General features: G+C 34.3%; 2 protein-coding genes across 2 annotated transcripts; one reads left to right on the forward strand and one right to left on the reverse strand.

Moving 5' to 3' along the window:
- Positions 1–208: 208 nt before the first annotated feature.
- On the reverse strand, positions 209–5280 carry LOC109121636 (uncharacterized). The gene is made up of 5 exons (XM_019216371.1): positions 5190–5280; positions 4560–4703; positions 4354–4445; positions 3923–4256; positions 209–393 (listed from the first exon to the last, which is right to left on the reverse strand). Exons 1-5 carry the CDS (start codon positions 5278–5280, stop codon positions 209–211), a joined length of 846 nt encoding a protein of 281 aa, XP_019071916.1.
- An 11453-nt stretch (positions 5281–16733) lies between these two features.
- LOC100263697 (probable L-type lectin-domain containing receptor kinase S.5) lies at positions 16734–19256 on the forward strand. Its single transcript, XM_002280271.5, has one exon. It carries the CDS (start codon positions 16809–16811, stop codon positions 18771–18773), a length of 1965 nt encoding a protein of 654 aa, XP_002280307.3. The 5' UTR covers positions 16734–16808; the 3' UTR covers positions 18774–19256.
- Positions 19257–24631: the final 5375 nt, after the last annotated feature.

The following is a 24631-nucleotide window of genomic DNA, read 5'->3' on the forward strand; positions in this document are numbered from 1 at the left end:
ATCAACTCCAGCAGATCTCTTCTGAAGACCATTCTAGAGGTGCTCAATCATCTGGAACACAGAATATGTGTTCATCAGCGTCTCAAAATTCACAACAAGTTCAAGGGTTGTTACATCCACAGTAGTTGATTACGAAATCTCAGAATGACTGTAGCTACCTATCTATTGGAGAACAATCATAACCAGTACTGCATGGTCAATGGCATTCTCAATCTTTTGGCAATAGTTCACCCACTGGTGGCTCTACTGCTAAACCAAATATAGCTGGGGTAGCTTCTCCATACCGTGCTAATTCTTTTTCCAACAATTTTGACTCAAGACAATTTGCTGGAATAAATGCACCTCCAATGTACAACAAAATGCAACCTGACGCTGGAATTCCTGCCTCAGCAACTTCAATCGGATGATATGGTGACCAGAGTACAGGTTTTCAGAACTCTAAAGTAGAAGTTTCATGGGCTCCTTGCTCCGGCACAGCACCCTCAGTCCACATATCATTAGCCACCTCCAATGTGCATAAAGAGAGGACCAGACTGGAATCCAGACTTAAAATTCAGGAGTACAGGCAACCTGTTAGTTTGTCCTAGCAGACTTAGCCATCCTAACAGCGCTGTATCAAGTAAGACTGTTATTAACTGACCAAGAACCAAAGTTTGGAGTTGGAAATACGTTCATAAATCAAATTGCAGGCAGACGCTAAATGAGAAGAACGTCTTGATCTCTAGAAAATCTTGGGTGTTATAGAAATGCTACTGGTCATTCCTTCAAGCACCCCTCTTGCTAAGGCTCTTTCAGGGTTGCAATTCCTGCTTTGCAGAATCTGGATATTACAAGAAAATGGCTTCAAATTCGTTTTCTCCGATCAACTGGAACCTATTATTCTCTTGACATACTCAGAAAATGCAGAGTTTGATTCTTGGCCTACCTTGCTTCTTAAAACTCAAGATCAGTATGAGATTAATAGTGGGGAGTTGTGATTTCCTTTATACTTAGTTCTTCGGCATAGGCAATCTGTTGGTATCACTTCATATAATCATTCAGTTGGCGCTTTTGCTCCTCCAAGTCAAAAGGATGGGAACTTTAGGCCTGCTATTTTAACAGATGGAGATTGAGAATGGTTCTTGACGTGGCCAAGGGAATGAAATCATTAGCACGCAAGCCATCCTACTACTGTACATGAAAATCTGAAGTCTCCAGATCTTCTTCTTGATAAAGACCGGGTTGTCAAAGCTTGTGATTTTGAGCTGTCATGTTTGAAGCGTCATACTTTTCTGCCTTCGAAGTCTCCTTTACTGAAGCGTTCTCTCTTTTAATCCTCAAAGCAAGGCAATCGCTTGTAGTCAGAGGACTTTCCCCCATGGTTGTTGATCCCAGACATCCTGCTGAATCTCTGAGTACAACAAATGTGTCAGTTCTGAAGGTTGCATTTGACCATAGGAAAACATCATCAAGCAGCACCATCAATGCCAGTATTGCAGCCTAGTCCGGCATGGCCATTCTGGTGCACACTACCCTCTTCCTCTTGCACCCTCCTGTTTTCCTTGTGCTTTTACGTGTTTTGAATTGTGTTTTCAAAATCGTTTTCATCCAAATAACCCTGACTTTAGAGAATGATCCTCAAACTTTCTTTAGGCATAAAATCCAGATTTTAACATACTATTTGCTGCCATTTTCCCTTCCGGCATGCATTTTCATCATTTTCAATTAATTTTCATGGTTTTCTCCTTCTTTTTTTCAACAAGCATGAATAAACTTCATAATTCCAAACAATGGGATTCATAGAATCAATTCATGCAAAATCAATTAGGGCTTTGGTGGGGGCCTGACATCCGTGATATTTTCTTCAATACTTTTTGTTTGATATTTAATTAATTGTGCTTCCTCTTTGTGGTATATATTTTGAATCTACTATTTAGCTAACTTTGTTTTCCATAGAGGAGTACTATGCTCGCAAATCAGGTACGCTCTTTCTACCCTCAAACTCTAAAATTCTATGAATGTGTATGTTATCATGAGCCATATCCACGTTTGATGCCATACTTGATTGCCTTGATGCTTGTTTGATCATTTTTGATAAAAATGCATGTTATGTGTCATATTTTCAAACTAACTTTGATGTTTCCGTGATAGTGCTTAAGAAGCGGTTCAGGTACGCACCCTCACTCTTCTTTATTGTGATTTGATCTTGTTTGGCATGCTAGTTTTTGAAATCACCTAGCCTACTTAGGTATCTATAATTAACCAATTAATTGCCACGTTTTCTTCAACTTAGTCAATAGAAACCTTTATAGGGCTTAGAGGGGTGTTACCTTTTAGAGGTACCTTCCCAATAGGTAACCTGATCCCCAAACCTAAACTTGGGTTTTTCAAAGACATGCTTTTTCCAAAACTATGCAGTCATTTTTTTTAGGGTTTTATTTTTTGTTTTATTTTCCCTTTAAAATAAAATAAAATAAGTGGCGACTTCGACTTTTCCAAAAATTATTTTTTCACAAATAAAAGCAAGTCTCGCCGATCGAGTGGGGACGCATGTGAAAAATGCGGGTCCACAAACAGACAGGGTGATGAAGTGATAATAGAAAATATGAGAAAGATAAACCTATAAGTCCACAACTCATGAGGCTTTCCTAGCAAAGCATAACTATACATCAAAGGGCCCCAACCGGGTATAGAAATGATAAACAAGGCTACAGAGAAGAAAATGCTATAGTATACCACACGAGGCTCAATGGGCTAGCAACAGTCTAATATATCAATAAAGGTGACAAGGTGTAAGGCTAACTGAAATGGCGGCCACCCATCCTACGACCATAATCTCAAACATAATACTTCTTTAGTTGATCTACATTGGTAGGCTCTGAAAATTTGTTTCCATCTAAGTCCGTCAACCATGCAACCCCTTCTAGAGTAAACTCTCGAATAACATAAGGCCCACTCCAACTAGGTCTGAACTTCTCGCTGGGGTCTCTAACTAAGCCTCTAAGAATCCTCAAAACCAAATCCCCTTTCTATAATGGTCTAGGCTTAACCTGTTTCTTGAAAGCAAGAGCCATCTTTCTCTGATAGGCTTGAACATGATCTGTTGCTCTCAATCTATTCTCATCTAAAAGGTTAAGTTGATCAAATCGAGCCTGAGCCCACTCTGTCTCAGAGATCTGCTATTTGAGAACTACTCTCAGTGAACCCATTTCTGTCTCGACTGGAAAAACAACCTCCATTCCATACACCAGAGAACAAGGTGTGGCTCCCGTAGAGGTGCGAAAAGAGGTACGGTATGCCCATAATGCAAAAAGGAGTTTCTCTTACCAATCTTGAGAAGTCTCAACCATCTTCCTCAAAATCTTCTTAATGTTCTTATTCGCGGCCTCTACTGCCCCATTAGTCTGTGGCCTAAATGCAGAAGATCTATGATGTCGGATGCCATATTTCTACAGCAAAGTGTCAATTTCAGCTCAAAAGTGTACCCCTCTATCTGAAATCAACTTATGTGGCACCCCATAACGACAGATGATGTGTGATCTGATGAAACTAGCAACTCTAGCAGATGTCAACCTTGCATATGATGTAGCTTCCACCCACTTGGTGAAATAATCTATGGCAACTAGGATAAACTCATGACCATTGGAAGATTTCGGTGAAATCTTCTCAATAATATCAATACCCCATACTGAAAACAGCCATGGCGAGGTAAAAGCATGTAACTCTGATGGCGATGCATGGATGAGATCACCATGAATCTGGCACTCGGGACATCTCTGAACAAACTGACAGCAAGTTGTCTCCATAGTCAACCAAAAGTAACCTGTCCTCATAATCTTACGGGTCTGCATGTGTCCTCCCATGTGTGGACCACAAACTCCTGCATGAACCTCTCTCATAACTCGATCTGCAAAGGCTTAATCTAAACATAATAAAAACATACCATTGGCTGATCGCCTATATAAAGTCTCTCCACAAATCATAAATCTAGTGGCCAACTGCCTCAATGCCCTCCGATCCTTGGCTGTGGTAGCCTCTGGGTATGTGCGAGATCTAAGAAGCTGATAAATATCATAATACCAAGATAGATCATCCTGGGCCTCCGTCTCTCCAATCAGACAACAATAAGCAGGTGCAAACCTCGACTCAATCAGCAATGGACGTATAACCACATTAGTCGAAATGTCCACGGAAGAAGCTAAGGTAGTTAAGGCATCAACAAACTGGTTTTGCGCTTTAGGTAGACAAGTGTATCTCAAGTCATCAAACCTCCCAACCTGTAACTCTAAATAAGCATGATACGACCTAAGCTTTACATCCCTAGTCCTCCAATCACCTTGAATCTATCTAAGTACCAAATTAGTCACCGAATACCTCCATCTGTCTAATGCCAAGCTCCAATGCAATCTCTAGACCAAGGATACAAGCTTCACACTCAACTATGTTGTTCGTGGCAGGATGTCGATCTGAAAACGCCAAATGAACTGACCTTGAAATATGATCACCCTGAGGGGATATCAACAAAACGCCTATCCCAAACCTTAATTGATTGACTGCACCATCAAAGTACATATGCCAACCTGATAAGCTAGTCATGGCAATGAACTCCTTATCTGGAAAATCATCATCAACTGGTCTACCCTCAGATGTAGGTAATGAGGCTAAATGATCGGCAACAATGCTTCCCTTAATAGACTTCTGAGAAACATAGTGAATATCAAACTCTGACAAAAGTACGAGTCATCTCATCAATCTACCGGTCAATGCAGGTCTGTCAAACAAATACCTCAACGGATCTAGTTGAGAAATCAAACACTTTGAATAGTCAGTCATGTAATGCCTCAATCTCCTCGTGGCCCAAGCTAACGCTAAACAAAGGCTCTCAATCATAACATATCTCATCTCATACTCCAACATCCTCTTACTCAAATAGTAAATAGCTCGCTCCTTCTCGGAGTCATCGAGCTAAGCTAGCATGCATCCCAAGGCCATGTCTGAAACTAACTAATACAGAAGAAGTGGACATCCTGGCATAGGAGGCACTAAAACAAGAGGAGAAAGCAAGTACTCCTTGATATTCTCAAATGCAATCTGGCAGTCATCATTCCAAACTGTTGGCTAATTCTTCCTCAAAATGCGAAATATAGGCTCACATATGTCTGTCAATCTGGCTATGAAATGACTAATATACTATAACCTGCCCAGAAAACCCCTGATCTCTTTCTCAGTCCTCGGCACAAGCATGTCAAGTATGACTTTGATCTTATCTGGGTCAACCTCTATACCCCGCTCACTGACCATATGCCCCAACAATTTCCCAAAAGTCACTCTAAAGGTGCACTTCTTGGGATTCAATCTCAATCTTAACTTCCAAATCCTCTCAAAGAATCTCTCTAAAGCCGCTAGGTGATCTAATATGCTTTGGGATTTCACAATCATATCATCCACATAAACTTCCACATCCCTATGCATCATGTCATTAAACAATGTGGTAGTGACTCTTTGATAAGTAGCTCCTGCATTCTTGAACCCAAATGGCATAACTCTGTAACAATAGGTACCCCACTCGGTAATGAAGATTGTCTTCTCCATATCCTCTGGAGCCATCAAAATTTGATTATACCCCAAAAATCCATCCATGAAGGACAACATCGAATGGCCTGTAGTGTTATCAACTAACATATCAATGTGTGAGAGAGGAAAATCATCCTTAGGGCTGGCTTTATTAAGGTCTCTTAAATCGACACAAACTCTAACCTTGCCATCCTTTTTGGGAACTAGGACGACATTAGCCAACCACTCTAGATATTCAACCACTGATATAAACCCAACATTGAGTTGTTTTTGAATCTCTTCTTTCATTTGTAGACTCCAATGTGGGTGTAATCGTCTCAATTTCCGCTTAACTGGTCTAACATGTGGCAAGATAGGCAAATAGTGCTGGACTATAGAGGGATCCAGACCCGACATGTCCTCATTAAACCATGCAAAAACATCCAAGTATGACCTGAGTAAATAAATAAGTCTATCTCTCTCATCTGTAGATAGGGGTGAACTAATCTTTAGCTCTCTAGGCTGATCCTCTATGCCAAAATCAATAGTCTCAACATTCCCTATAGTAGGTGAAACTCTCTCATCTATGGGATCTTAGTCACGATCAGAAGAGTGAGGTACCTTCCCAATAAGTAACCTGATCCTCGGACCTAAACTCGGGTTTTTCAAAGACATGCTTTTTCTAAAAATTATGGAGTCACATTTTAGGGTTTTTCTTTCTTGTTTTATTTTCCCTTTAAAATAAAAATAAAATAAGTGGCGACTCCGACTTTTTCCAAAAATTAATTTTTCACAAATATAAAAGCGAGTCTCACCGATCGAGTGGGAATGCACGTGAAAAATGCGGGTCCACAATACAGTATATAGGAAAAATTAATTTGATTATTTTTTTAGCACGAGTTTTTTTAATTCCAAAGTTTTACGGAAAGATTTTGTGGAAATATGTTATTGAAGTTTATAAAGGGATGTATATAAGATGCAAGTTTTGTGATCAAAGATGTTCAAGAGGGGTAAATAGACTAAAAAATCACTTGACTGGAACTCATCATGGTATGAAACCATGTAGTAAAGTCAATGAAGATGTCGGATTAGAATGCAAAATTACATTGACCAATTTTAAGGAATAAAAAAAAAAAATGAATTGCTCCAAGAAATTTGTATGAGTCCAAAAACAATGCATGAGAGTGCCTTCTTAAAAAAATTGGAAAGTGAAAGTGAGTGTAAAAGTGGGAGTGTAAGTGGGAGAGAGTAACCTATACCTAGGGGACCCATGGATAAGTTCACCACTTCAGAACCTAGACAAAGTACTTTGTATTCCAAGTGGAAGCAAGAATAAAGAAAGGAAGTGTGTAGAAAAATTGATTGTTTTATGTACTCAAAATGTCTCTTATTTAATATAGTAAATGATCCTTATTGGGTTCTTATGATAGATGTTATTGCAAATTTTGGTCATGGGTTTAAGCCTCCATCTATGCATGAATTGAGGATATGGATTCTTAAAGAAGAGGTGAAGACATAAACATCATGATGGAAAAATATGAAAAATCTTGGAAGCAATATGGATGCTCGATTATGTCAAATAGTTGAACAAATAAAAAAAAAGATGTTTTATTAATTTCTTGGTGAATAGTCTTGCTAGCACTTGGTTTATAAAATCAGTTGATGTATTTGATACAATAAAAAATGGAGAATTGATGTTCAAATACCTTGATAAGGTGGTTGAAGAAATTGGAGATGAGAATGTTGTGCAAGTTATCACTGATAATGCCTTTAACTAGGTGAATGCTAGAATGAGACTCATCGAAAAAATGGCAAAATTATGGTGGACTCCTTGTACTGCTCATTGCATAGATTTGATGTTAGAGGATGTTGGGAAGCTAAAGGTTCATGCTAATACACTTATACAAGCTAGGCAAGTGGTGAAGTTTATATATGGACGTACTTGGATTCTTAGCTTGATGAGAACATTTACAAAAAATCATGAACTTATTTGTCCAACAATCACACAATTTGCTACTGTACTTCTCACTCTTCAAAGTCTTTATAAACAAAAACAAGCTCTCATATCAATGTTCTCCTTTGAAAAGTGGTGTTTGAGTACATGGGAAAAAAGGTTGAAGGTGTAAAAGCTTGAAGTATAGTGTTGTTTGATCCAAATTTTTGGCTTCATGTTGCTTTTTGTATAAAAACTACCACTCCATTAGTTAGTGTCTTAAGAAAAGTTGATTCAGAGGAAAGACCAACCATGAGTTATATTTATGAGTTGATGGACTCAACGAAGGAGAATATTGCATTTAATTATGGGGGCATAGAGAGAAAATATGGTCTAATTTGGAGAAAAATAGATGCAAGATGGACTCCACAACTTCATCAACCTTTACATGCATTAGGATATTATCTTAATCCTCAATTACACTATGAAGATAAGTTTTCTAATGTGGATGAGGTGAGGAAGGGATTATTTGAATGAATGGATAGGATCTTAAATTACCATGACCATTTAAAAACTGACATTCAATTGGATACGTATGATCATACAAAGAGTGAATTTGGAAATCAGGTTGCAATTGATTCTCGAAAATTAAGAAGTCATACGAGTTGGTGAATGCGTTTTGGGGGTTCAACATCGGAGTTACAAAAGTTTGTTGTTTGAGTCCTTAGCCTTATTTGTAATGCTTTAGGGTGTGAGAGAAATTGGAGCACTTTTGAATCGATAATACTTCTATTTTTTAATATATATATATATATATATATATATATATATATATATATATTTTAAATTTTTAATGTCAAAGAAAATTAATTTAATATTAACATATAAATTTATTTATTTTTATTATTTGTAGATTCATACAAAAAAGAGAAATAGATTTAAACATTAGATGTTAAATGCTCTAGTGTATGTGAGATACAACACTAGATTGAGAGAGCAAAGTCTACAAAAAAACCAAAATATTGATCCAATTATGGTAGAGGAGATTGATTCAAATGATGAATGGATTGCAGAAAAAAAAAAGCTCCCCTCATCCCACTTGATCTTTGTTGGCTTGAAGATAATGAACTCTTTAATGTTGATGTCATTAGACTTGTGTCATCTAAAGACTAAAGACTCAAGCACCATCAGCTAACATAGTTTCTTCACATTCCCACAAAAGAAAACATGATGAATTTGCAAGTACTAAAAAATGGAAGTTATAAATTGGATTAAATTTATTAATGAACTTATAAATTTGTAATATTTACACTTAATTTATACTTTATGCTAGGTAAAAGTAGAGGCAAAGACAAATAAAAGGAGTTGAATTTGACATGAATTCATGAAGATGAGGAGTTAGATGAAATGAGAGGATTTGATAGTGGAAACATTCCTACTATTGATACATTAGATGAGGATAATGATGACATTTGAGAGAAGGATTTAAGTTGAAACATTTTAATCATATCTATTCAACTTTATTTGTTATTTTGTGACTTAGTTATGGTTTTTATTTGTGAAAGTATGAAACTATTAGTATGATTAACTCTATTTGTTATTTTGTGACTTAATGATGATTTTTTATAATTCTAGTGGATTGTTTTCATGTTTTTTCATTTATGCTATTAATTTTTATATATTTTAAATTATTTATTAATTGTAAAATGATGGTCTCAAAAGGCTTATGTCTTAATGCTTCGAGACTTACACCTTGCCTCACAGACACAAAAACGTTGCGCTTTACGCTTTTGTGTTTAAAAACTTTGATTTAAACTCCATGGGGCTGCAATTTGAAAGAAGATATGGACAGTCCACTTTCCATAAAAATCTCTAGAACACACATCAAGGATTCATATATGGAGAATTGACATCTTTAAAAGGGAGGGGCAACCCATTCAAGAAAGACAAATGAAACATCAACTAAGGAAGACAGGGGCCACACCCTCTCAAGGGGATTCGATCTTCAGACATCTAGAGGTGGTACCATTGGAGTCTAAAAAGAAAACATGCCTCCATTGGAGAAGGAGGTCAACACGTATTCATGGCAAAAAGACACTTACATGCACAACCCACTTTGAAGGAATAAGCATGCTGCCACTTACACCATGGAATTTTGAGATTCTATTTTTTCTTTAGAGAAAAAGAAATCACATACATCATAGTCCACTATTCACATGGCTGCATACAAAGGGGTCTACACAGTTGAGACTCCACTTCATGCCACTATACCATCCTAAGAGGTCCCTATAGTTGCAGAAGTCTAGTGAAAACAATGAAAATGAGATGCCTAAGAATATATGATCTCTTAGGTGTATGGTAATCAAGATGTTTATTAGAAAATTAGTTTGGATGATTTGAAAAGATGTGGATGAGTTGGTTGTTCGAATAGTTTCTTGGAGGTAAGTGCTTAAAGTACTAAAAAATATTTTAAAAGGCGCAAAATATTTTCTAAGAAGATGTCTAAAAAAGGATTCAATAGAGATATGGACAACTAAAAGGCTGTTGAGTCATCCCTTTATCGCCCAAGTTCCAACTTCTAGGTATCCTCAATCAATCAACTAATTGTAATACTTCTCTCAACCTAACTAGTAGAGACCTCTTTAGAGCTTAGAGGGGTGCTAGATTTCTAAGATACCTTTCCAATAAGTAACCCAATTGTCGGTCTTAGACTTGGGTTTTTCAAAAACACGTTTTTCCAAAAGTTTAAAGAGTTGTTTTTCTTAGGGTTTTAGTTTCTAATTTTATTTTATTTTATTTTTTTTAAAAAAAAAGTGGTGACTCCAGTTTTTCATAAAATATAGTTTTTCACCATTAAAAGCAAGTCTTAGCATTGAGTGGGGACGAATGTGAGAAATTTGGATCTACAATACCCCTTTACTCCATTAGCATATCCAAAAAATATAATTTTTTTGGATTTTGGATCCAACTTTGTTATTTTTTTAGGCATTATACATTACATAATTAGGGCACCCAAATATGTGTAAGGAGGAATAGTTTGTTGGCTTACCAATCGACATCTCTCTATAAGCATTTTCATCTCAATTGTTGTTAATGGAGACCTATTAATTATACAATAGGCAGTTTTTGGCTACTTTAACCCAATATGTTTTGGGTAGTCGTGTAGTCTTCTATATAGATCTCATTCTTTCTATGAGAGTTCTATTTTTCCACTTTGCTATGTCATTTTTTTTTGTGGAGTATAAGCAACCGTTTTCTACCATTGTATGCCTTCTTGACTAAAAAATGTATCAAACTCCTGACTGCAAAATTCTCTTTCATTGTCTGTTTTCAAACATTTAATTTTCTTTTCTATTTTAAGCTCTTTCTATGCTTTAAATGTTTTGAATATTGGAAAAACATTTGACTTTCTCTTGATGGGGTACACCTAACATCTTCTAGAATAATAATCTACAAGCAATATCAAATAGTTTGTGCCTCCAAGAGATGTGACCGACGATTCCCAAACATTAAAATGAACCAAGTCTAGAATGCCCTTACTTCTTACAGTAGATTTACTAAATCTTATCTATGTTGCTTACTAATAACACAGTGCTCATAGAATGGTAGACTTATAGTTTTGAGTCTAGGAAACAACTTTTGATTGAAGAGGATTTGCAATCCCTTTTCTGACAAGTGACCAAGTTTGCGATGCCACCTAATTATCAATTCTTCTATAGATTTTGTAGCAAAAGTCTCCGCTTCTTGATATGTCCTTCCATGTAGCATGTACAAATTTGCAACAATCTTCTTTACTTTCATCACCACAAGCATACTTTTGACAACGTTCATGATTTTCTTTTTAAGTTAAAATTCATCTCTAAGGTTATCCAATTATCCCATTGATAACATATTCTTCTTTAAGCCCTTCGCATGTCATACCTTATGAATAGTGCTAATCACACCATCATCCATCATTTCTTTGATGGAGCCAATACCAACCATTTCCATTGCATGATAATTACACATATGTACATTGATCCTTCTAAGATAAGTTCATATTGGTGAAACCATTCTCTTTGAGATGTCATGTGTCATGTTATTGAGTCAATTAACCAAACTTTAGTAAATCTTTTCCTTTCTACCTTTCACAATGGTTATTGCCTTGTTGTACAAGATTTCACCTTCATCTAAAATATTTGATACACAACTTTGAGTATTTGATGGCACATATTATTTCTTTTTCATGTTTTTCTTAGCTTCTCTTTTGTAGTGCCAATACTCTATTTTCACATGCCCTTATTTTCCATAGTGATAACATTTATCTTTCTTATTACCTTGGATTTTGACTTGTTCTGGTTGTGACTCCCACTAAAACTACGTTCTCTTGATATTCCTCTAAAAATAATTAGAGCCTCACTTTGCTAAGTAGATGATATTTTGTCTTCCTTGTTTTTGTGCCTACTTTCTTTCTCAAGTGCAGTACTCACAACATCATTAAAGACTAGCATTGTTCTCAAAGCACCATTGGGTAAATTTATGATGAGATGATCATGCAAATTAGGTAAAATTTGAAGTAGAAGTTCAACATGTTCCTTCTCTTCTATGTTATGCTTCATGACAAATAGCTGAGAGAATAGAGTTTTCAAGGTGTTGATTTGTTCAATCATCAAAGTAGATTATGACATCTAAATAGTGTAGAGTCTTCTTTTCAAAAGATTTTGTTGTACAATGACTTGCTTCATATAGTTTGGTCAAATTATCCCAAATTCCTTTTGCCAATTGTGATTATGAGATGCTTGGAAATATATTATTTGCCTGCTAAATGCAAGCTTGAAAATGACATTCTCATCCATTAGCACCCGCTTTCTACCTTCAACATTTTCTGATTTTTCACCAATTGCTTCTAGGTAATTTTTCTTCCTCAAGATGGCTTTCTTTTCATTTTCCATAGCCTAAAAGTTCTCTTATTAAACTTTTATATTTTAAATTTTGCCAACATTTGTTCACTTTTATAGTGAACGGTTACCCAAAATAGTAGTAAGTGTTTATGTGTTAAATACACTACGAAAGTGGATGAGTCACAATGTTCCCACTTTCCTTAGGCTCTTAGCACCTTTTTGACATAATTTTCCTAGATGTGTACTAACCATACAAGTAACCACCTACTATCCTAAACCTAGGGCTTTGATACCACTACTACGAAATAATACATGCAATTATAATTTCAAAATAAAAAAATAAAAAAATATAGCAATAAAGAAAATAATAAATAAAACAATGGGTAAAACTACGACGTACTGACATGGTAAAACCCTTCTAATTATGAGGGAAACCTTCAGAGGACAAGTTCGAAAAAATATCTACTTTGAAGATAACATTAATTACAATATATCTTAATTTGGAAGAGAGAACATAAAAACTTACAAAATAATGAAAGCCTTGTTTAGGATGAATAGTGTAAGGAGTGGAGACCTCCTTTTATAACACAAGAAAGTTCCTTCCTTTTTGTTTTCTTCTAATGTGGGATGACTTCAACCTTAACTGATTTGTACAACATGCAAATATTTGTGTTTGATACCCTTTTGTAAGATTAATCCAAATTTTATTAGCTTAATTTCCTCTATTTTTTGAGCAATCGAGGCAGAAAATTAGCATCAGAGAGAGAGACTTACACACTCTAGTAAGAGAATTGCCTGCATTTTTATTTTTATTTTTGGGTTGAAGTGGCTAAAATAAAAAGGATAATTTTTTTTTTTTTTTTTGTCTAACTTCTTAGATATCAACCAGAACATAATATTTGTTGCTATACAGTCATTCAAAATATGGTCTAACCATATAATGAAAAGCAAGCCTATCTTAAACAAAGACAACAAAAAAATTGCCTAGTCAACGGTGGTTCTGAATCCTGAACTATTGCTTACCTATATCTCAATCTAAGTGTCATTAGTGTGACTGAAAAGAAACTAACGTGGTAGAAAATAAGAAAGAAAACAAATATTCTTATATGTGAAAATTTTCTATCTCATATCTCCAAATCTACCTAATATTCCATATGCTAAGCCCCTTTCCTTAAAGGTGAAATTAATGATCACTTCATTAGCATATAATAATAATAAAAAAAACATAAGTAACAGCTATGTAGTAAAATTGAAATTAAAAGACCTCAAACAAACATGCATCTTAGCTATTCGTATCCATTTATATCCGATATTTTGCCGATATTTCAGTAAAATATCCCTATTTTCCAATCCATGATTTAATTATCTGTCATTATTCTACCCTAATCTTCAAACTCTCAAAACCTGTCAAGAATGTGTCTGGATGAAAGTCTTTTTGGTGTCTGCTAGCCTTAACAAAATGTTGAGGTAATCTACTAATGAGCATGGGGTACCATGTCATGAATGTAAAAAAAAATTAAAATTAAGTGTTGAGTAATATAAGAGTACCATTGAAAACATGTGCATTCAGTTAAAGTAAAACAATATATCTTAATTCTTTTCAGATTTAATAGATTGTTTATGGGGTCATTTGACTTGTGGTTGTCTATTATATTAATTTTTATATCATCAACCCTTATAAATTACTAGACTAAAGTCCAGTGGTTTCATAATTTTAATTAAAGAGCAAACTAGACACATCAAAATTAATAAATCAGACAAGAAGCCATATTCATCTCAACCCAAAGTTTGCATTATGATCACATTTGGAATCATAAAAAAACTGCAGCGAAACAATAGAGTACATATTATTGCTTATTAGTTTAAATCAGCAGGCATGGCTACAATTTTTCCTGGTGTGTACAAACAGAAAGAAAGAAAGCTCTATACTTGTATTTAGTCATAAGACATAACAAGCTAATTCATTAGTACTGATTAAAGACTAGATCATCTTATAAAGATTCCTAGTTTGAATTAGGTAATTGGAGGTAGCACAAGTGAGCAAAAGAAAGACTATATAGAGAGCTTATCATCCAAAGAACCAGTCCATCTGAGTGAGTAGCTCACCTATTCATTTATCTTTCTCAATTCCAATTTAATATTGCAGATTTGCATTCATCCCTTCTATGTCTCTGGCCTTTTCATCTTGCTCCGACTAATCAATTAGCTTCAATAGGATGATAAAATTGCAGAATTCTGGGAATATATGAGTGATTTTCCTTTATTCAATAAGTTTGGATGCAAACACATTACTTTTGGATATCCATAAGAGAATTAAGAAAGGGTTGTTCATATTTATAGGCATTCAGTTAAGCCTTAAACTCAATTCATCAAGGACTTCATATTACCAAAAAATACTAGACAAATGATGAAATTAAGCAGAAGATTCTTATTTGTCGTGCAAGCATAAGTTTTCTTGCAGACAATATCAGGGTGTAATTATACTGTTTCAAGCAACTGCACATCATTATATGTTCATAGTTCTAAACATTGCTTCATATCAAATCATCCCAAGTGGAATCCATAATATTAATAGTTTTATACTACAAATTTGTGCAGCACATTCATGTACATGAACTCTTCAAAAATATTTTAGGGTTTTGTTACTGAACAAGAACTACATAAATTTCATGTATACTTCTCTGTCAAACACACAGGTTAGATAGATCTTCACCCGGCCCAGTACCAGCAATTGTTAATTTCTGTATGATTTTGGATGATGTTTGATGAAACTTCTGAAGAAGCCATCACATGTTTTTCCAAGGAAGTGGAAAGAAAAGGACATGAGAAGCAGGACAACATTGGTCCTTGCAGGAAACAAAATTTTCCAACATCTACTAGAAGTCTTGATATTCAGAACTAGGAAAAGTCTGCCTTCCTTGGAGTTGCTTGTACGTGCCATTAATTCCGATAAGGGCTTATTCCTAGAAACCAGCTAGCAGGGATAGGGACTGATAAGGACTGGCCTGCTTAATATTCTATAAAGAGCTTAATTTATTGCATTTTATTCATTTTTTCCATGTTGAATGTTGTAGACATGAAGGTCCAGGAAGGCTTCGTTGTTGAATGATGAAAGATGAAGACAGTTACATGATGGAACTCATGATTTTGATTTTTATCAACAATGACTTTTGAAGTGAGCTACAAGTTTATAAGACTACATCTTGGCCTGTCGGTAGTTGAAGATCAGAAAACCTAAATATGTATTATTAGGAACAAATAATCCAACTTATGCTCAAAATAATTTGATGAGAATAGATGCAGTAGAGCTGAGGACAGACTTTCGATGGGCAATGTATAGATCAATAGTCATGATTTCTTATACCCAAAATTACAGGTTTATGATCAACCAACACCGTGATGATCAATTAGAAATTTTCTCTAGAAGCATGTGGAGTCAATAGCATTACGAAACAGATTCCATTGGTATGAACTTTGTAAATTCATAGAGAATTTCATCAAGGAATAAACTTAATTTTCATTACCGCGTAATTCTAAAACTTTGAAAATTCTTGACATGAGAAGCAGGACAACATTGGTCCTTGCAGGAAACAAAATTTTCCAACATCTACTAGAAGTCTTGATATTCAGAACTAGGAAAAGTCTGCCTTCCTTGGAGTTGCTTGTACGTGCCATTAATTCCGATAAGGGCTTATTCCTAGAAACCAGCTAGCAGGGATAGGGACTGATAAGGACTGGCCTGCTTAATATTCTATAAAGAGCTTAATTTATTGCATTTTATTCATTTTTTCCATGTTGAATGTTGTAGACATGAAGGTCCAGGAAGGCTTCGTTGTTGAATGATGAAAGATGAAGACAGTTACATGATGGAACTCATGATTTTGATTTTTATCAACAATGACTTTTGAAGTGAGCTACAAGTTTATAAGACTACATCTTGGCCTGTCGGTAGTTGAAGATCAGAAAACCTAAATATGTATTATTAGGAACAAATAATCCAACTTATGCTCAAAATAATTTGATGAGAATAGATGCAGTAGAGCTGAGGACAGACTTTCGATGGGCAATGTATAGATCAATAGTCATGATTTCTTATACCCAAAATTACAGGTTTATGATCAACCAACACCGTGATGATCAATTAGAAATTTTCTCTAGAAGCATGTGGAGTCAATAGCATTACGAAACAGATTCCATTGGTATGAACTTTGTAAATTCATAGAGAATTTCATCAAGGAATAAACTTAATTTTCATTACCGCGTAATTCTAAAACTTTGAAAATTCTTGAACTTTGAAAATTCACCTTCATCAGGCCTGTCATATACGTAGAAGAGAACATGTTTCCTTTAAATAGGGCTTATTGCAAAGAAGTTAACATAACCTTTCCTTCGTATATCCCATAAAAGCCATTTTTTAGCTTTTCTTCAGTTCTCTGCGTCTTTGTATTCAGTTAATTAACAGCATGTTAGGTATAAGTCATTTTGCATGCTTTTCCCCAGTGGTTGTTGAGTCTCTACTTCTAGCACTTCTCTTGGTTGGTTCTTTTAGTCCAGTTGAATGTTTCCATTTCAATTATCCATTGTTCAATGAGTCTACTGAGAATGATTTCCACTTAATGCGTTCAGAGATAGCTGTGAATGCCATCCAAGTTACACATGATGTTTCTGGAAGTCCTATTACAAATTTGTCTGGCCAGGCCCTGTATAAAAGGCCATTCAAGCTGTGGAGTGAAAGCAAAGGCACAGCATCCTTCAATACGACCTTTGTGTTCAGAATCACTCCGAGGACAGATCCAGGTGGTGAAGGCTTGGCCTTTATCTTAACTGGGCATGCCACTCGTCCAGAGAACAGTGAAGGGAAATGGCTTGGGATTGTGAATGCAAGCACAAATGGATCAGCTCAAAACCAGATAGTGGCAGTAGAATTTGACACCAGGAAAAGCTACATGGAGGACTTGAGCAACAACCACATTGGCGTGAACGTGAACAGCGTCTACTCAATCAAACAAGCGAATCTAAGCATCAATCTTTCAAGTGGCACCGATATAACAGTGAAGGTTCAATATGATGGGAAAATTTTGAGTGCCTTTGTTGGAACGCAGATGAAGGCTCCAGCAATCGCTCTTCCTATTAACCTCCCAGAACATCTGCCACAGAAAGTTTTTGTGGGATTCTCGGCTTCAACGGGGAATCACACTCAACTGAACTGTGTAAGCTCATGGGAATTCAGTGGTTTGAGTGTAGATGAAGATCCTGACTTGTTATGGGTCTGGATCATGGTTCCAGTAACAGTTTTGGTTAGTGGGGTTGCCTTCTATTTCTCTTGGAAATGCAAATGTGCAAAGCAGGAGGAAGAGGAGGATGATCCGTGGGTAGAACAACAGATTCAAGGCTCATCCACAGCTCCAAGGAAATTTCGACTGAAAGAACTTAAAACTGCTACAGAAAATTTCAACTCCAAGAATGAGCTTGGCAAAGGTGGATTTGGGAGAGTCTACAAAGGATTCTTGAAGAATAAGGAGGTAGCTGTGAAAAGATTTTCAAGGAATTCCCATCAAAGCAAGCAAGATTTTATAGCAGAAGTCACAACAATCAGCAATCTACATCACAAAAATCTTGTCAAATTAGTTGGATGGTGCTATGAAAAAAGGGAACTCCTTCTAATATATGAGTTCATGCCAAATACGAGCCTAGACAAGCTCATATTCTATAAAAAATCCGACGAGGAGAATCCAATCACACTGAATTGGGAAACAAGATATGGAATCATTTGCGGGGTGGCTCAGGCATTGGACTATCTTCACAATGGATGCGAGAAGAGGGTGCTTCACCGAGACATAAAAGCGAGCAATATAATGTTGGATTCAGATTTCAATGCCCGGTTGGGAGATTTTGGACTGGCTAGAATTATTCAACAGAGTGATTACACTCACCACTCAACAAAAGAGATTGCAGGGACACCTGGGTATATGGCTCCAGAAAGTTTTCATACTGGTAGGGCTGCCGTTGAAACCGATGTATATGCCTTCGGTGTTCTTGTACTGGAAGTTGTCTGTGGAAGAAAGCCTGGAGATCAAAGCGTGAACAACAAATACAACAACGGGATAGTGGATTGGGTATGGGAATACTATAGGAGACAAAGGATTCTGGATGTCGTAGATTTGCGACTGAATGGGGTTTTCCGCAAGGAGCAGACTGAATATGCACTGATGTTGGCATTGTCCTGTTGTCATCCCAACCCATACCAGAGGCCATCCATGAGAATTTCTTTAAGGGTTCTTACAGGAGAGGTGGACCCACCAGTTATCCCCATTGAAAAACCTCCTTTTGTGTGGCCGGCCACACCTCCGGTCTCTTTCAGGGAGGATTTGGAATATCCTCCCACAGGAGGCCTGCTCTCTCCACCTTCAGAACTCATTGGGAGATAAATCAGGCTGAAAACTTGCTCCAGTAGGTCTTGCATGTCTTCTTTTTCCTTGCGTGAAGTGATGTCCACCTTCGACTATATATGATGCTTGGCGTTTTTATTAGGTGTCTTAGATAATTTGTCCTTGTATGTTTAAGGCATGAGCACCCGATATTCAATCTGTGTGTCTCATAAGTTTACTTAATTAAGTCTTCCAAGGTATATCGAACTTGAGTTTGAGGTTAGGAAAATGGAGCTTAGATGGTTCGTTGATATTGTGTATGCTGGTTCACAGTCCTTGGCACTAAATATAAGTCGTATAGAAAAACTTGTCTCAATAAATTAGATTGACCCAGAGGGAGTAAATGCGTTTGTGCTTTAAAATTTTGAGCCTTGATCGATTAGGTAGAAGTTCCATCAATGCTGCATTCATGTAATTTTAAGACCACCTTGATTATTATTGACCCTAAATCTTCATTGAATTGAGCACTAATTGTGTTCAAAATAATTTTGCGGGAATTTAATGCATAGATGGAAAAGTCTTCCATGCAAGCCACTCTCAACCATCCAATTACCTTGTTAATATAAAGCCAATTACCTTGTTAATATAAAGAGAACTCTCCCAATAAAGGTTTCCTTGTAAATACATCACCATAATAATGAACCTCTTTTAGAATTCTTGCAAAGCATTTATAGTAGTTCCATGTCATTCAAATTTCATACAAATTTGTCTTGGTGGAACAACTCTACCTGAGAAGTTCTCCATGATCAAGAAGCTCTCCATGATCAAGAATATGTGAATCTCAAATATCGGCAAATTACCTATCCCAATCTCAACTGTATTATGTCAAGTTGGATCATGAAATAAAATACTAGTATAGTATACAATGCATGACTCCAAGAAAGGTTTCTTAATTACCTTTTTCGAGGAGAAATTAAGAAATAAAGATGCATGGTCCTGTGATTCTATGGACTAGAGGAAGCCTCTTGCTATGCTATAAACTAAACCAGATTCCTATTATGCAGTTGGCATGATAAGGATTCAGAACATATCAGTCTACCCAGTCCACAATACTGGATAGTTTTGTAAACATATTCTCAAGTAGTCGTGAAGCACGGAGATTAATTACATGCCTATTTGTGGGATTCATGAGAAGATAGATTATATATGGGATTCATGAAGACCAAGCCACTGTTGGTGACAGAGATGCTGACTTTATGTTAGATAAGAACTTAGAAATTAAGCAACATTAGGCCAGCTATTAGTTTATTTTTGGAAGGGGCAACCTCAGACAATGTAATATTGCAGACTAAACCACTGAAGCTGAATATATAGCAATGTTGAAGGAATAAAGAACCTATACAGAGCTCAAGAAAGTCCTCCTGGAGCTTTGAGTGGTTCCGCTGGTGCAACTGCTTATGATCACTTAATATGACAATATATTGGAATAATTAATCGGTAAATTTAAAAGCTCAGAGAAATGATAGAAAGGGCCTGGAGACTTCTCTATTCATGAAATGAATGAGAGTCCTTTGTGTTGCCTTGTGTGTTTTCTTGGTTTTACTAGAGTAGAGCATTGGAATATGACCAGAAGCTTGATTGGAACAAAAAAGTGAAGGGGATTTGAGGCTCTAAACCAAGTGGGTGCCCAGAGAATTAATGGGGTAAGCTTCTTCACAGGTGAGAGCAATCTCGCTTAGGCATTTTCTGGTGTAGGAAGATACAAGACTTTTGCATGAGAATGCATGTATGTGGAATACTCTTTAACATGTAAAACGACCCAAACTTTCTAAGTTATTAACCAAATATGGCAAAACCACTCCTCTTAGGGCGTATGGGACTGCAGAGTGGGAATGAATGAGTATCTTGATCCTTTATTTATTTATTCTCGTATTTGAATAACTTAAATGATGATAAAAATGAAATCAAAATGGGATTTTAATTCATCTTAGTATTTTGATTCCCCATTCCCCGGTGTAAGTTAATTTTAAAAATACTTTTTAAAAATTAAAAAAATAAAGATTTTTTTAGATAACTTGTTTTTAATTTTTTTTTTATTTTGTAAAACTCACAAATTCTAAATTCAATTTATATAATGTAAATTAAATTAAATTTAATTCATGTCTTATTAAAAATAAAAATATTTTTATTTTTAAATAAATTAAAAAATAAATAGTTTTTTAATAAAATATGAATATTAGTTATATAATAATTTAATAAATTATATTTTTTATAAATATTATAAAAAATAGATATTAACGTTAATTGATTTATTTTGTTAAAAATAAATAATAGTAATAATAATAATAATAATAATTTAAACAATTTTTGGAGTTAAAAACATAGTATTAACCATTTTTTTTATTATTTTTTTTTTTTGTGTTAGTCATTCCAAAAACTTTACCAATATATGCATTTGCCTCTTATACATTACAAAAATTCTTTTTAGAATCAATCACCAATTTAGAGATAAACATAACTTTAAAACTTATCAAAAACAATTTTTTGAGTTAAAAACATAGTAGAAACTAACTTAGAAAATATAAGAGTTTGTTTGGTTGTATAATTTAAAAACATTTTTTTGTTTTTAAAAACATAAAACAATTTAGAAACTATTTAGTCATGATTCTCTAGAAACAATTGTTAAAAATAAAGTGAAATATAAAACAATTTATAGAAAACAAGTCAAAGATAATTTCACTAATTTTTAAAAACAAAAGGAAAACACGAGCCTATTTGACCATGTTTTTTAAAACTTGTTTTTAAAAAACCGTTTTTAAGTTAAAGAATGAAAAATAATTTTTAAAAACAAGTTTTAAAAAACATGGGCAAACGGGTCTTAAAGTATTCTCTTCTTAATTTTTTGTATTGGTCATTTCAAAAATTTTATTAATTATAGATATGTGTTTCACTCAAATTTTATAACCATGAATAACCTGTATCCATATATGATGAAGTCCAAAGTTGTCTTGAGACGAATAAGACACAAGGAAGTAAGTCATATCTAAAAGAAAGGACTAAAATTTTTAACTATATAAAATACAATTATATTTTAGGGTGCATATCATGGGTAAAGAGATAAAAGATGTATAATTAGGTTCAAAATCCATAAGTTGGTTTACAATTAATTTAGATGATATTTTCCTGTTGACTATCCAATAATATTCAATAGGGGCAAAACAACTCCTCTTAATGGTCCATGTGAAAGGGATCGTTTACCTAAAAAAAATCAAAGTCCATGCGGTTGCATTCACTGGTATTTATGATTCATCAAATTGATCAACATTCTTTATTGTGAGAGGTTGCTACCATCAACTAGTTTTCTTGTTGATGGAGAATGTTGTTGAATTCAAGTATAAGAATTCATTCCAAAAGACAAATTTTCCATCCCTAGGAGGATAAGAGTAGTACCCCATGTCGGCACCCATCCATCTTTCCATTGTCATCCATCATTTCAAATTTCATGGAATAAATTTAATGTCTAATCTTAATATGATGTTACTACCTGAAGTGATGAATAGATAGTATTCCCTAAATTAATCTTTAAATTAATGTTTTCATTACCTACATTATATTAGTCCATTTATATTAATTCTTGTTTAGGAGAAAAATCTCATACATAGGTAATAGAATTGATTCTATACCCTATACATGATATAACGTTGAAAAACCACCTACTGGGTGCAAGAAACTATGGATAGTCTCTTGATCGCTAATAACCCAAATGATGTATCTACTTCCCAAGATCTTATATCCTTAACATCTATACTCTTTCACATCCCAACACAACACTTTCCTATATATCTTAGTGGATCACTTGATACCCTTAGTACATCATTTGAAACCTTATCAAAGTTTTGCGGTGAGATTACTAGCCTTTGTTATAATCAAAGTTATTTTTAAGAAAGATCTTAAAAGTTTGAGAGTTGAATGATTACACTTTTGATAAATGACTATATTTTCTTAAGATTCATAAAAATTCACCCTTATTTTAAATAAAATATTTTTATTTATATTTAGAAAATTATGGAGAGTTTCGTTATGGTAAAACATTCCAAAAATCTTTTTTAGAATTAAATATCAATTTTTGAGATAAACACAATTTTTAAATTTACCAAAAAATATTTCAATTTTTTTTTTCTTTTAGAGTCAACCAAATTTTAATGCTCACCAAAAAAAATTTTGGAGTTAAAAAACATATATAGTAGAAACCACATTAGAAAATATAAAGTATTCTCTTTATAATTCATTGTATTAATTATTCCAAAAGTTTTATCAACCATAAATGTGTTTACCTTAAATTTTATGACTTGTGAATTCAAATTTAATGAAGTCCAAAGTTGTCATAAGGTGAATAAACATATTTAATTGGTAAGAAAGGAAATAAAATTGTCAATGAAATAAAATATATTTAATTGTTTGGACAAACAATCATATTTAAGGGTCCATATAATGGGCAAGGAGGTAAAATATGTATAATTTGGTTAAAAACCCATAAGTTGGGTTACAATTAATGGTCAAAATTCTTTTTATTTAACCATAATCCTAAAAACCCATGATTGTTGTGCTTCTTCTAACAGTATATTTTAGACTCTTTCCTGTAATAGGTAGTTTATGGCAAAATCTGAACACAAATAGTTCTTCCCTCTCTATGTTGGAGTTGAGTTATCTTTAATAATTAAGAAGAAGCTTGTTCTTAATCTCCTTTGTTTGTTTTTAAATTTTCTTCAGATAAAAAAAAAAAAAAAAAAAAAAAAAAAAAAAAACGAGACATGGAGATTACAAGAGTGTTTTTCTTTTTAAATTTTTTTAAATTGGCTATTAAATGTATCTTTTTTTTTTTTTAATAATATTTTATGAGTTGTTTTATACTCTTATTTATATTATGTGTACAGATGATTACAAAATATTATTGTGTGTACAGATGATTTCTATCCATTTTGATAATATCCAGTTTGTTTCATTCGAGTTTTGGTCAATCATGTAAACACGATTAAAGTCATTTGGCATAGCCAAGTAGAGGCATCCGGAAAAGGCATCCAGCCGGAGACAACTTTCGACATTCAACAGCATCCAAAATGTGGGCCTTGTAGTAAGTGGCGTGCATAATTCCAAGCACATGAAGATGAACATGTCATTGAAGCGCATGATCAGAGAATGTGCCTCCATGAGCACAACAGTAAATCAAAATAATCAGTCATGCGATCACTGACTATAAAGAGAAAAGGAGTGAATTGTGTTCATGACCCTCTCTAATCCAACATTTTGTGCACCAACAATTATCTTTCTTAACTGCACTTATTCCAATTTTTCTTTTTTACATAATTACATCATCTATCAAGTAAAAAGGATGGTTTTGTCTATATACTTTTCATATCTTTTAGGTCTATTATATGTAATTAGTCTAAAAACTCATATCGAACTGTATAAATATTATTTGTTTTGAGTCTAAATGAGTCTTTACGGTTTTAAAATGCGTCTAAAAGATTAAAAAGAGATTATACATATATAACATCAAGAATTTTCTCCCCTATTCGATATGAGACATTAGAATTAGAGTGCCTAAAATGTAATTATAGAAGATATTATTTTTAATTTTTTAAATATAAAATTAGATAGTCTTGTTGGATAAAGAAAATTATTAATTAAATTTCATATAATATGTTACAAAACATGAGGGAAAAAAATTACGACATGAAAATGAACATGTAAAGTCCATAGTAATAGATAGTAATGCAAGGAAGAGTGAAAGGCATTTAGTGAAGTGAAAACTCACAAACATGAAATGTTTCAGAAGTTAATAATTATATTTATTTTTTTAATTATATTTATTTTTTAAAATTATATTTATTTTTTAAAATTATATTTATTTTTTTATT

Source organism: Vitis vinifera, chromosome 18 (genome assembly GCF_030704535.1).
Source record: "Vitis vinifera cultivar Pinot Noir 40024 chromosome 18, ASM3070453v1".
In the NCBI taxonomy this organism is placed as follows: domain Eukaryota; kingdom Viridiplantae; phylum Streptophyta; class Magnoliopsida; order Vitales; family Vitaceae; genus Vitis; species Vitis vinifera.